Source organism: Octopus bimaculoides, chromosome 6, assembly GCF_001194135.2.
Source record: "Octopus bimaculoides isolate UCB-OBI-ISO-001 chromosome 6, ASM119413v2, whole genome shotgun sequence".
NCBI classification, from domain to species: domain Eukaryota; kingdom Metazoa; phylum Mollusca; class Cephalopoda; order Octopoda; family Octopodidae; genus Octopus; species Octopus bimaculoides.
In genome coordinates, this window is record NC_068986.1 from 31,419,735 (window position 1) to 31,434,734 (window position 15,000).

The following is a 15,000-nucleotide window of genomic DNA, read 5'->3' on the forward strand; positions in this document are numbered from 1 at the left end:
TTATTCTTTAGAAGCCTAGTACTTATTCTATCAGTCTGTATTGCCGAACCGCTAAGTTACGGGGACATAAACACACCAGCATCGGTTGTCAAGCGATGTTGGGGGGACAAACGCGGACACACAAACACATATATATATATATATACATATATACGACGGGCTTCTTTCAGTTTCTGTCTACCAAATCCACTCACCAGGCTTTGGTCGACCCGAGGCTATAGTAGAAGACACTTACCCAAGATGCCACGCAGTGGGACTGAACCCGGGACCATGTGGCTGGTAAGTAAGCTACTTACCACACAGCCACTCCTACGCCTGTAAATTTTGTTCGTGTTCATGGTGTGACATTTATCACTTTGGTTTCGAGAGTAGTAACGAGATTGTTAAAAATAATTTGTTTTTGCATAAAATCCACAAGTTTTAGGATAGATAAAAAAGAAGTTCTGACATTCATGCCTTTTCTAAGCTCATTAACAACTCAGGTGGATTAAACCAATTCTAACTAGGAAATTAAATGAATTTGGTTTCTCAAGAATTGCTTTCTAAGATACATAAAAACCTCAGTGTAGAGGAACCAAAAGTTGGATAATTCCCTTCCATTATTAGAACATTAATCTTTATGATAACTTACATGAGATTACTCTATTTCTGTGATAAATTCCTCATTTAAAGTGTTCATACTTAAATTAAAACTTTCCAACAGAATTCTATAGAAGACCATTTTGTTATGTTCCGACATCAGCTTAATAATGAAAAACTTCAGTGATTTTAGTAAATACTTCTAATTTCTTAATTATTTTCTAAATTAATTAGAACCTATTGACAGTGTATTGAATTAGAAGTATCATCATGAAAGGGTTATGGACATTAAGTGAATTAACAACTGTTAGGAATCAAAACTGAACAATAAAATTAGCTTAACATCACACTTTTTTTAATATTTTAAGCTATTTTCCTGGGGTACACTCACATCTTAATATCTTTTAAAATTATTTTATTTTAATTGATACTGATGGTGTTGGCAGTGGTGGCGACAGCTGCAGCGGCAGCAGCTGGTGGGGACAACGATGACAACATAGACATGAATACTGACATTTTGAGGAGAAGAATTATCAGTGTTGCTATGTTTAAAGTTTTACCAAGGCCATTAAAAATATAATTGAAATGCAGTAGTTCCAATTAGGAATCGAGTCCTGGTCATAAACTTCATTCCTCAATAAATTATGGCACCATCTAGAAGACAGTTATTAACAGGATTTCACTATTTCTTCTTGTCTTCATGTTTTAAAATCATTCTAAAATTATTCATCAGATGAAATATTAGTTCCTTTATATCTTTAGTCTGTTTTTACTTGTCTCTATGACACAGAAATATATTATCTAAACATCAAGCTAAGCAAAATAATGGCCATCCATACCTACATGCTTGTCTTTCATGTCCCTCTCTCAACTGAGAGGTCCTAGTTTTGTGGGCTCATAGGTGCTGGTGGTGCATAAAAGCACCTGTGCCAGTATTGCTTAAAAGCACCCATGTCAAAACATCTATGCTGGTTCCACATAAAAGTGCCCAGAATGGTGCCACATAAAAGTGCCTTAGGATGGTGCCACATAAAAGTGGAACACTAGGAATGTACCCTGGGTGTCAAGTGGGTGGCAGCCCGAAAAAGTTTAGGAACCTCTGGTTGATATGATTGGAAGTATAATTTCAAAGTGTTCATGATGTCATAGTGAGGATCTGATCAAAGACTTCGCAATTAAAGAAAAAAGTAAGAGAAAAGTTTTCAAATATAAAGTGGAAGTATACAAAAATAAACATTCTTTACCCCATCTTACTCTCTTTACTTGTTTCAGTCATTTGACTGCGGCCATGCTGGAGCACCACCTTTAGTTGAGAAAATTGACCCCAGGACTTATTCTTTGGATGCCTAGTACTTATTCTATCAGTCTCTTTTGCCGAACCGCTAGGTTACGGGGACGTAAACACACCACCATCGGTCATCAAGCAATGTTGGAGGGACAAACACAGACACACAAACTGTTAGTTTTGTTTCATTTTGAAAACTAAAATTTATTTTATGGGTTTATTATTGTTTATATTTTGAATTACGTATAAATATAGAGGGCTCGAAAATCTTTTAAGTGCTTAGGGCCTCTGTGGGTCCTAATCCAAACCTAGTTGTTCTCAATATAAAAAGACAGTCATGACAAGAATACATTTTGATTAAAGGTCTGCTTAATCAGGACTGCCTTGGGTTAAAAAAAACATGGACAACAACCATAACAACTACTTTTATCAGCAAAGAACATCTTTACAAAAATCAACAATGCCATATTAGGGAGCACTTTTATGGTTACTTGAAATGCTCTATATAACAGTCAAATCCCTAGTGCCTTTAAAATAAGGAGCACATGGTTTCCATCTTGTAAAAGACAGTCGACAGATTGGCTGTGACTGAAAAACACTGAATGCTTTGTTCAGTCAGCTACCTCTGTGATATTTTTTCTATCCAAGCAGAACCGACTGAGACTACCAAAAATCAGGAACATTATTATTATAACAAAGAATATCTTTATCATTGTACAAATATATAAACTCTTATTGCATAGTTCCTTTTTGTTTTATAGTTTGCTAGGTTTTTTTTTTTTAATTCTTAACTAAGCTTTGTTTAGAAAAAATGTCTAAGCTTTGTTGTGCTTATCTTCTCAGATATCTGAAGTAGCTGTTTTAAATCCCAATGGTATCAAGATGAAGAAATGGGCAGATATTTTTAACCAGAAAGGTATGCTTCTTTAATTATTTCAAATATGGATGATGAGATAATGATGATAATAATAATGATAATAATAATAATAATAATAATAATAATAATCCTTTCTATTATAATAGGTACAAGGTCTGAAATTTTGGGGGAGGGGTACAGTCAATTACATCACCCCCAGTGATCAACTGGTACTTATTTTATCAATCCGAAAAGATGAAAGTTAAAGTTGACCATGGTGGAATTTGAACTCAGAATGTGAAGATGGACGAAACGTCACCAAGCATTTTGCCCAGTGTGCTAACAATTCTGCCAGCTTGCTATCTTCAAAAAAGTATAATTCTATCACAAGTCCCCTGTAAGGATCATGGCCCCTGGCTTACAAGACCAGTGCTCTACCTACTGAGCTATCTAGGCAACAATGATGATTTCAAATTTTGGTGCTTGGCCAGCAATTTCAGGGTCAGGGGATAAGTCAATTACATTGACCCAGTGTTCAACTGGTACTTATTTTATCAACCCCAAAAGATAAAAAAGGTAAAGTCAATCTCGGAATGTAAAGATGGATGCCATGTTGCTAAGCATTTTGCCAGTTTACCACCTTAATAATAGTGATTTATTGTTATTCTTATTAATTTTGGAACATGGTCAACGATTATGAGGGGAGGAGACAAGATGACTACATCAACTCCAGTACTTCAGTGATACTATATTTCAATGGTCCTACAAAGATGAAAGACAAAGTTGACTTCAGTAGAATTTGAACCCAGAATGTAAAACCCAGGAATAATGCCACTAAGCATTTTGTTTGACATGCTAATAATTCTGCCATCTCACCACCTTAATAATAATAATAATAATAATAATGCGAGCTGGTAGAAACGTTAGCACGCCGGGCGAAATGCTTAGCGGTATTTCGTTTGCCGTTACGTTCTGAGTTCAAATTCTGCCGAGGTTGACTTTGCCTTTTATCCTTTCAGGGTCGATGAATTAAGTACCTGGTAATGTGCTACACACTTTATCGTTCCTACAAGAATGAAAAATATAGTTGTTTACATTGCCAAGATCAAATACAGTTTTAAAGGGATATGGCTAAAATACGGCAAGGTACTTTTGTCTGTCACTTTACCAATTCTGCTAGAGTAAATCTCAATCTTTTTGTTATAGGAATATGAAAAATCTTTAAAACAATTTCCAATTAACAAATAATGTTTCTGTTTTATTTTTTGTTGTCATATAATATTTAAAAATATGGTTTTTCCCTAATAATTTATAATGGTGGAATATTGGTTTATTTTAATATTTTAATTAACATTTAAACTCTAATTATTCTTTGCTAAAATTTAGTAGAATTGGACACTGGAATTACGTGAAAATAAGACCTGAAATTGCAATCTCTTATTAATGGCAATACTTAGCTTCAAGTTGTTGTTTCTTTGTTTCTCCTTGCATTTTTTTTTATCTCCTTTGTTTTACATCATGTATTTTCATGAAAATCTTTTTTACGATGTGTGTTTGAACGTTTTCTTACATGCAAACCACACAATGGAGGAGGATGTCATTACTTTTTGTAAGAACATAAATGTTTCCCCTTTGGGTTTTTACAATGAACAGTTTTCATAGAGCAACAGAATTGGCCACCATCTGTTAAATTGTGTTTACTTTCCCCTTGAGATATTGCCTAGGCTATGTGAAAGCTGTGTATTTTTTGTAGAAATAACAAACTTCTTATGGACATCTTTTAGTTTTTACTCTTTGAACATTTATTATTCATTCATTCATTCATTCACACACCCATACTCACAAAGCCATTAGTATTTTTTTGTTTTGTTTTATATGGCAGATTGTTTTTAAAGGCATTATAAATTAGGGTTGTCTTTTTTTTTTTTTTAAGTCAATTATAAACTTTGAATTTTGCTTTTCTGAGAGAAATAATTAAAATCTAAAAAAAACATTTTGACTAATTTATATTACTACTATTTTGCCTTTAAAAAAATAACAAAAAGGCAATATAAAATCAACACTTAAAAAATAGGTAACTTCACATTGTATAAACATCAAAGAATATATTCTTTAGAATAATTTGGAATGAGTAGTATTAGTTATAAATTTATTGTCAATCTTTATTTCATTTCCAAAAAAACAGAAGCAGAAAAATAGATCAAATAAAGGTGAATTGCTTATTTTTCTGAAACTGTTGTTTAAAAAAATATTGCATTACTAATAAATTAACTAACTTTATTAATTCCAAAGAATACATGAAACAATTGGTGAATATATCTTATTTAAAATCAGTTTTCCTATTTATAGTATCATAAGTTGGGCTGTTTTCAAGTGAAAATTTATAAACTGTTAGAACAGAGGATTGTTCCTGTACTTGCCAGGAAAACTAAAACAGTGTTATTCCTCTTATTCTTCACTGCATACTGTATATTATGACATATAAAGTGCACTTTTTACCAAAAAATTCCCCCCAAAATGTCACCCTGCACCTTACATACAACACACACATGTTCATCCATCAAAGTGACAAAAACCATCTACTCATCTTTAAGGATGACTGATGACTTATGTGGTAATTTTATTTAAAATATAAAGAGAAGTTGCATTTGACCACCCTCACTCTCTCATCCATGACCATCTCCAATCTAGTTGCAAGACCGGATCAAGATGACTGGAGATGGAGATGGATGCAGTTGATGACCAAAATGTCTTGGTTGCCTCATGTTGCTCTCAGAACTTCACAATGCATTGCTGCAGCCACCTTCCTTTCCATTGAACCATAAATGTTTTCTTCTGCAGAGTCCACTAGAGTCAGTCAACACACACACACACACACACCATATCACACTACGTCACACCACACACACCATATTACACTACATCACCACACCAAACACAACCACACACATGCACATATATAATAAGCTTAGGTTATGTAATTCCACTAAATGTTTGATATGAATTTAATATTTCTTCATTTTTGTATTGTGTCTAAAATTATATAAAATATCTTTGTTTTCATGCTAAACTTTTAGAAACTTGTCCTGCAAAAAACTTTCTCAAAACTTTTCAAAACATTCTTAATATTTAGGACTGCTCAGTTTCAAATTCCAAATTGCCCCACAGCCTGTTCTGGGTAAATGGAAAATAAAAGTTGTTGATGGTTCTAAGTTCACTGATTTTGAATTTGAAGTCCAAAAATATGGTAAGTGTGTGTCTGTGTTTTTGTTTTCTTTCTCAATATGTACATTCTATTTAGTGCATCATTGTATTTTAAAAGAGATTAATTTCTTAATTGAGCATAACACATTGGTTTACTGGCTTATATTAGGTTATTGATAAACCATGCAAATCTTCTTTTCTTTCCCAAGTATACAGTGGTGAAATGTTGTTAATTGAATGCAAAGTATTTCAGTAATTAGCAATAATAGAAATAATGATTTATTCAAATAAAGCAAATGCCTGCAGCAGGATTAAAAATTTCAGCCTCTTGTTTATATTTTTAGCATTTCATTTTTAAATGTTTAGAGGAGAAAATGTTAGAGGAGAAAAAGGCTGTGAGAAATGACCCTTCTCAGTGTCAGTCTTAATATTTGTTTTGGCCGGCTAAGTGGACTAGAGCAATAGGAATTAAAATACATTGCTCAAGGACTCATTGCAACCTCCTAGAACAAGAATTGAAGCCATAACTATATGATCAAAAATTTCAGTTGTCTAAACACTGAGCTATACATTTCATGTATGTGTGTTTTACCAATGTATATCAGTCAAGGATATAAACACTGTGAGATATTTGTTCTGCAACAATTTACAAGAATTTCATTTGTCACCCTCATTGTCAGAAATACTGCGAACCAGTGATTGACTCAGTGGAAAACTGTAGCTAAAGATTCTATTGTTCAAAAGCTACAATAGAAAATAAATATATGATTTCCTTGAACAGTTGGTGTCAGTTATACCTCATAACAATATATTTGTATCCAAAATAAAAATTATTATATATAATCTTAAACCTTTTTCTTGATTTCAGTTTTGCCAAAATTTGAAGTATCCATTGAAGGCCCCTCATACCTTCTGGTGAACACGAAAAGATTTGATGTCAAAGTTTGTTCACAGTCAGTATGCTCATACATTTTATTTTCTCCCTTCGTTTTTTTTGTAGTTTCTTCTTTCTTATAAAATAATTTCTTATATATATATATATATATGTCCAGCTTAGAAGTTTGAGTTCAATATTCTTGTAAGTAATATTTTCAATTTGGGTCTTTCCATCTTTTGACCTGGTCAAACCAGCCAATGAAAATAAAACAATTTGAGGTCATCTACCTTCACTCTGAATGTATCCAAGATAAAGGGGAAAACTTAGGTTCCTCCATTTATCTTTTTATTGCCTAAAGCCTTTCACATGGCATGAATTTCTGTACAGTCTGGGTGAATCACCTCCTGTATACACACACACACACACACACACACACTAGCATACCCGTGTCAACAAAAATGCAGTTTTATTATTGATAGAGAATGGCACATCAAAGCAATGGGAAAAACCATTGATTATTGTCAGGAATCTAGTAAACATATGTACACACACAGAATTGAAGCACTTGAAGAATCAGATATGGTTGTAATGAAAATATCACCTACATAATGCATGTGTGTATACACACTTACACACACACACACACACACACACACACACACACACGTACACATTTATATATATATGTATGTACATACACACACACACATATATATATAAGCATACATACATATGGAGGTCTTTTTTCAGTTTCCATTTACCATATCAACTCACAAGCATTTGGTCTACCCTACAATATAATTGAAGAATATACAAATATATGTATATATAAATATAAATGGTAACATTTTTTTTGCCACTATAACATGGCTGTTCTATAAAGAACTATGTTACTACATTTTAACCCCAGGAAAACGTTTTTTGCTGTTAGTTAACGACACACAACCTGTGTCCAATATGTTGTGAGTAAGGGAGCAAATCACTCCCCTCCAGCTTGGCAAGACCAGTAGACCATGGTTTCTGGGTCTTTACCCTTCATCAGTAAATAAAGTTAGGTAAGGCTGGTTTATGGGATTACCCTGGGTTTCACATCCATAAAGTGCTTAGCATTACAGCATATCATCAGATCCCAAACGTGTTGGCTTATAGTCTCTCTAGTGAGTGTCCTCTCTAGAAAATAGAGTGGGGACGGACCTCGCTACTCAGTGTCAACAAGAGATTGTATCCCTTTGGCTATTGATCATAAGTGACCGTGTTATCTTGTGAGCTCCAATAGGCCAGCAGGAATTTCCTGAAATGCAAGCACAGTCCAAAGACCTCCTTCAATAATGCTCCCCACCTCCCAGTTGAGTGGTTTTTGTCTTGCAAGTTCTTTGATGATCGACCCCAGGACTTATTCTTTGTAAGCCTAGTACTTACTCTATCAGTCTCTTTTGCCGGACTGCTAAGTTATGGGGACGCAAACACACCAGCATTGGTTGTCAAGTGATGTTGGGGGGACAAACACAGACACACAAACACACACACACACACACACACGCACACACATATATATGTATATACATATATATATACGATGGACTTCTTTCAGTTTCTGTCTACCAAATCCACTCACAAGGCTTTGGTCGGCCCGAGGCTATAGTAGAAGACACTTGCCCAAGGTGCCACGCAGTGGGACTGAACCCAGAACCATGTGGTTGGTAAGCAAGCTACTTACCACACAGCCACTCCTGCACCTATTTGTTCATTCCTTGGAAATGTTTTTATGATATACAGTCCCATCCACCCTGTCACTTAAAAATTAAGAGACAAAAAAAAAAGAAGTCAGTTAATACAAATTCTATCATTCACAACATACATTTAGTTTAACATGGAGCCTAATTTTCCTTCAAGTATCTCTCCTCATCATTATAAGTCTTTAGGTTTTTTTCTTTGTTACATGTTTGTTTTTGATTATTATTTTTTGAGTGGTGAGAACATTTTTTGTTTCTTCTTTGCTTTCAAACTAAACAAACAATCTATTTGACAGTATATAAGAACTTATCCTTCTTTATACACCAAAAATATATTACCTAAATAGTGATAAATTTCTCTTTAATAAGCTTTTGTCTTCCATGGTAGTTTCTTGTTTTTACTTCTTTTGAATCTTTCGTCTTTATTTCTCTGGTGCCCCTTCATTTTATTTTTTATTTTTTTGTTACATCCTTCCTTAAGTACTTTTTTGTGGTTTATTTATTCATTTATTATTGTTATTTTATTTATTTATTGGTTTTGTTTTATTTTTGATTTTAACATTACCTCCATCCCTCTCCAGTTAACATTATAATCTCCTTTTGGTGATATATCTGTTTACAGAGCTGTTCTGTTTGATGGATGTGTATACACTCACCCACACAGTTACTGATTCAAACCAGTGCATGTGTGTGTGAGTGTGTGTTCATATGCATACACACATGTGCATATGAACACACACACACACACACACACACACACACACACACACATTCAATCACTCGTTCACAGACAAAAATATTGCTCACACATGGCCATATACATCATGTATGTGTGTGTGTGTAAGTTTGTGTAACACACATACATACACACATGAAGATTTATTTATCCCCACCTCCACTCTGCATCATAAATGTAACTCACACATGGTCATACACACACACACACATACACACACACACATACACACACACATGCACACACACACACATACACACACACACACATACACACATAAAACACTGTCAGCTTATTTCTTCCTGCTGACTTTCAACCTCTTCCCCATCCCACCTTGACTCCCCTACACATACACACAAGTTCCCCCCTTTCTCTTTCTCCTATTCCACTCTCTCTCTCTCTCTCTCTCTCTCTCTCTCTCTATCTCTCTCTCTGCATGACCACCACTCCTACATCCATCTATCCCCACTGCCACCACCTCTGCAAGCCCAGTTTCTGTGATTCTTATTGCCATACAACCCATACAAAGCTCTTAACATGTCACTGACTGTTCTGTTTGCCATCCAGTGATGTTCTTATTTAAACCCAACATATGTTTTTCATAAAACATTACTTTCTTCTTCTTTTCTTTTTCTTTTTTTTTTATGCTTTACCATATATGTACAAAAAAAAGTATTTTAAAATGGGCATGAGATGCTAAAGTGGTGGATTGGCAAAACTGGTTGCAGCAATGGACAAAATTCCTTGTGTTGTTCAGTTTTGATCTTTTCATGTTCTAAGTTCAAATCTTGCCAGCATAAATTTGCCTTTCATCTTTCAGTGAGGGTGGGAGGGGTTCAGTGAAATAAGTCCTGCTATTGGTCAATATTACAAACTGTTTCTTCTCCACAAAATGGGCCTTGTGCTTATATTAAAAGCAATAATAATAATCATCATCATCATCATCATCATTCCTGACAATATGCATGAACTATGAGTGTCATTTAACAATAATTGACATGACTTGTTACTGGAGCTTATTGATGGTGGCACCACAAATTTGGTGCTGTCACACTGGATGCTGTTTAATTAACAAGGGAATATAACTTTTTTTTTTTTTTTTAGCATTTTTATAATATTTCATAATTAAACTTTAATATCTAGCACTCGTGTTATTTAAATATTCTTGAAACCTGGTCAAAAATACAGAATAAAATATTTTCTCAAATTATGAAAATGTACCACTGGTGGTGCAAATGGTGGTTTTGTGAAGTTTGTGATGAACCACCAGTGATACAAGTACCATTTAACATATTAAAATTAACTTTCTTTTAGCTTTTTTCCTACATATTCTGCTTTTAGTTTATCTTTCGGTTAATTTCTTTCTGTAGAGGTAGACTATAATTTACTCCTCAATCATGTGCATAAGCTTTATTCTTTTTTAAAATGTTACTGACCTCATTTAGCTACAAATTTAAGAAGTTCACTTTAGCATTATATGTTTGCAAATTTGATCCCACTGCCCAACACGGCAAGGAATTTCTGCTACATCCTTTGTTTAGTCAGACCTTATTAGTGAAATTTGGTTGTCAGAAATTTTGAGGAAGCCAGTCATGTGATGTTACCATTGACAAAGCTAAGGAAGGCCAAAATCATGTAATCTGGTAGTCCCAGCAGCGGTTGATCTCACTAGTGATATAAACAAGAGTGCTTATATGCACCACAAATCTACAGTTGGCATGCTGGACAAAATACTTAGTAGTATCTCCTCTGGTTTTATGTTCTGAGTTCAAATTCCATCAAGATTGACTTTGTCTTATATCCTCTTGAGGTTGATAAAGTAAGTTCCAGTTGAGCACTGGGGGTCAATATATTCGACTTAACCCCTCCCCAGAAGTTGCTGGCCTTGTGCCAAAATTTGAAGCCATTATTATTATTATTATTGTGGTATTAAAAATCATTATTGTTATTGCGACAGCAGTACTGTTGTTTGTAGTGTATTTCTCATTGAGTCTTCAGCTACTTAACAATAAAATAATAAAATAAAATGGAGTAAGAAACAAATAGAAATAAAAGAAAGAAAAAACAAACAAATAAAATAAGTCCCACTCCCAACTGAAATTTAAAAAAGAAAAAAGAACTAGTTAACAAAAATTTGAACTGATCACTTCCATCTGTTCTCATCTGCTTCCTTCCATAATAAATACACACTGACACATACATCTTTTGACATGTGAATCATCTTCAACTAGTTTATTGTCTTCTAATGTTTATTTACATTAAACTTCTTTTTCTTTCCATTATTTTTTGTTATGTCTTTTGTATTGATAAAGAAATTAATCTGTTACTTTATTTAATCATTTATTATTATTATTAGAAATAAGCATGGGTATGTTTTGAAAGACAAGTTACATAATGCTTAGTGATATGTTGTTTTGTTTTGTTTTAGATTTGACTTCAAACTATTACACTCCACCTCTTTTTGTTTTTTGTTTCTGCATTTTGAAGTCAATTCTTTTAGAAGATCTTTGTAACTGATAACATGATTTAGATTCTTGTCTATTTCTAAAGTTTTCATAAGTTTATAGAGAGCTAAACATCCCATCACCATCACCACTGTCACCTTGTGCTATTTTCTTGAATTTTATAAGGCTTTCATGCAACAGGGAAAAGCTACATGTTGCTGAATCAGTAGAGTGCTGGCCTAATAAACCATCTCTTCACTAGCACTAACTAAACTGTTCTACTCTCTTCCCAAAGAACTCCTACCTGTTAATTTTGAAACAAAATTAAGTATGATACTACTGGTTTGAAGACTTTGAGTTAAGTATTTCATTATGGGACTGTACCTTTAATTCTTTGCACTTTAGTTCATCTAGTTCTCAAGAGCAAAGTACATTACAAATAAAATTTGGGAATATTATGTTTTATCTAGAAAAAGATTTAGCTTTATCCAGTTATTGCAGTTGAAATTAAGCATCAGCCTATATGAACCTCTTACAGTTCTTGATATATCTACTACAATCAACAGCCTAATCCATATTGCTATAGATGGAGCTCAATTTACAATTGCCGAGTATTATATAATTGTTTAATCTTTCATGACATTGTAGTTTGCAGATCAACTTCTACTTCCTTTCCATTTACATACATCAGAGTAAAATATTTAACATATTGTCCTGTCATAGAATCAGATATTTTATACTTTCTAAAATTGAATCTTTCTCATTGACTTATCACCCATGACCTAAAGGTAAAGGATTCACTATCTTATTAAATTCTTCATTATTCTGGGTTTTTTGGGGTTTTTTTCTTTCACTTTTAAAATACAAATTAAAACAAAATGTTATTCCATACTTTAACTTCTGGACTTCATATTGCCTTATATTTATATATTATTGTTGTTTCGTGTTTTGAGCTATTCTCAAGGGAAAGAAATACAGGGACAAATGGAAAGTAAGATCTGCATCCGTACAACTGATGAAGAGGATGAAAGACCCTGTGCAACTTACCATGCTGAGGTAAATACTCTCTTATTGTCCTGCTATAGAAACCAATTTGTGTGTGTGTGTGCACGCATGCATAATGTAAATCTTTATTACATCTAATTTACAATGTTCCTGTTCATTGATTGAACTGTGTTTACAATGTAATTACAATTTGTTTTGGTGTCTCAGAAGTATGAAGTTGTGAATATGTAAGAGTGAATGTTATAAATATTTGATTTAGAAAACTGATAATGTTGGCTGGGTTAAAAAGCAACAGTGCGTGCTAGGTTGAAAAGTGATAACACAGGTTAGATTAAGCAGTAATAATGCATGTTGTGGGAAAAAGCATAATGCATGCTTGGTTAAAAAGTAATAAAGTATATTGAATTAAAAAATGGTAGCCGAGATGGAGGCGATATGAATGGCAATACGGAGTGAAACAATTAGAAATATTTGGATTACAACGAAAATATTGACAGGACCAGAAATAATTTTTGAGTTGTGACACTGTAGATCTTTTTATTATACAAAAACAGATTAAGGGAAGAAGTTAAAAAGAAATTATGGACACCCCTGCATTACAGTAGTGTGGTATTCCTGAAAATTTTGTTAAAATATGGAATTCCATACCATGATACTTATTTACCCATTGATTTTATGTTACATAGAAATTTATGATCATCAGCTTTACTGGGGAAATAGGTTTTGCATTATAAAATTCTATAATATGGTAAGATTTCTTAGAAACTCAACATATATATAAAGCAGGGAATACCTGTAATAGAATATATACGTACACCCGTTGAGGTTGACTTTGCCTTTTATCCTTTCGAGGTCGATAAATTAAGTACCAGTTGCGCACTGGAGTCATTCTAATTGACTGGCCACCTCGCCAAAAATTTCGGGCCTTGTGCCTTGTGTAGAAAAGAATATATACATACACATACAGTCCAGATGTGTTGGAAGGTGCAACACATTACCAAAAGGTATGGGTACTACAGATCAGTTCTACACTGTACTTTTCTCTGATGTGGGTAAATAATCTTTATAACTCTTGATAGGCTGGTGCATAGACTCCTGTGTTTATGCTCATGTGATTGATGTTTTGCTAGTCTTCTAAAACACATGTACATTGTATAAAGCATAAATACTGATTGTTTTCTGCATTCCTTATATATTTATACAAACACTGATGGTATGTTTACCATCTGCATATGGATTTCTGTTCTTGCTATCTTTACATTTATAAAAGTTGGTGAAGTATTCTGTCATACTAACTGAATCAAATTCTAACCCATTCCATATTCACTGTGATCAGGATAGTAAATATATTGATTTCTTTCTTTAAGCTAAAATATTTTGTCAATATCCTTCCCAACAACTGTTTCCTAAAGTTTGGGAATCAATGAAAATAGTATTTTTTTAAAAATCAAATTTTAAACAATTAAAATAAAATTAATATCAATCTTAAGTAGCTTAAACTAGTAAGTTGCTTATCAATATTTTAATCTAGAATTGAAATTTTCAAAAGTATTTATTTATTTTTACTAAATGATGTGTGTGGAGAGGAATGAGTTACATAGGATTAAAATCCTATATATTAAAATCCTATATATGCTATGGTGATTGATTAGGTGAAAGTAAACTGAGAAAATAGTTATGTGTTAGATAGATACAATGATCATTACATATAACAAGGTGACTTCATTGTTAAGAGGAGTGACTGGAATGGATGGTTGGCATTATATAGGATCCATATCTGGATCCATATAGGATGTATATCTGTAAAACATGAAAATTGGTTAGAAAACAAATAAACTAATGGTTACAAATAAAAAATCTTTTGTAATATTTGTTCTGCCTGCATTGCACAGATACCACTTATTACTCTCACCATTGTCAATGCAGTGAACCAGTGAATGACATGCTGGAAACCTGCAGCATTGTTGTTCATGGAATGGAATATAAACATTTTAATAAATATACAAGTAATATTTCATAGAGCTTTAAATGTATACTTTTGCGTATTCCTTTACAAATACTGTCTGACTTAGCACAAAACACGTTTGGAAACTCCTTTTGTTAAGACACAAATTTGAATGCTGAATTAATGCAATAAATTGAAGCTTAATTCTATAATAATTAAAATCTTGAGAGACAAACAGTAAAATAGCCATTGCTGGACCTGCTAAAAACAAAAGATAGGATGGTCATATCTAGGGCGCCTTTGGTCATAGGGCTGACCAGGGGTTAATGAATAAGA

At 33.3% G+C, this 15,000-nt stretch overlaps 1 protein-coding gene across 1 annotated transcript in view; it reads left to right on the forward strand.

Moving 5' to 3' along the window:
* Nucleotides 1-15,000, forward strand: part of LOC106869347 (pregnancy zone protein) — a 73,475-nt gene that overhangs the window by 7,594 nt on the left and 50,881 nt on the right. The window contains exons 5-8 of the mRNA XM_052968434.1: nt 2,708-2,780; nt 5,854-5,967; nt 6,793-6,877; nt 12,668-12,770. Of these exons, the coding sequence (XP_052824394.1) occupies nt 2,708-2,780; nt 5,854-5,967; nt 6,793-6,877; nt 12,668-12,770 (375 nt within the window). The remainder of the gene's footprint in view (nt 1-2,707; nt 2,781-5,853; nt 5,968-6,792; nt 6,878-12,667; nt 12,771-15,000) is intronic.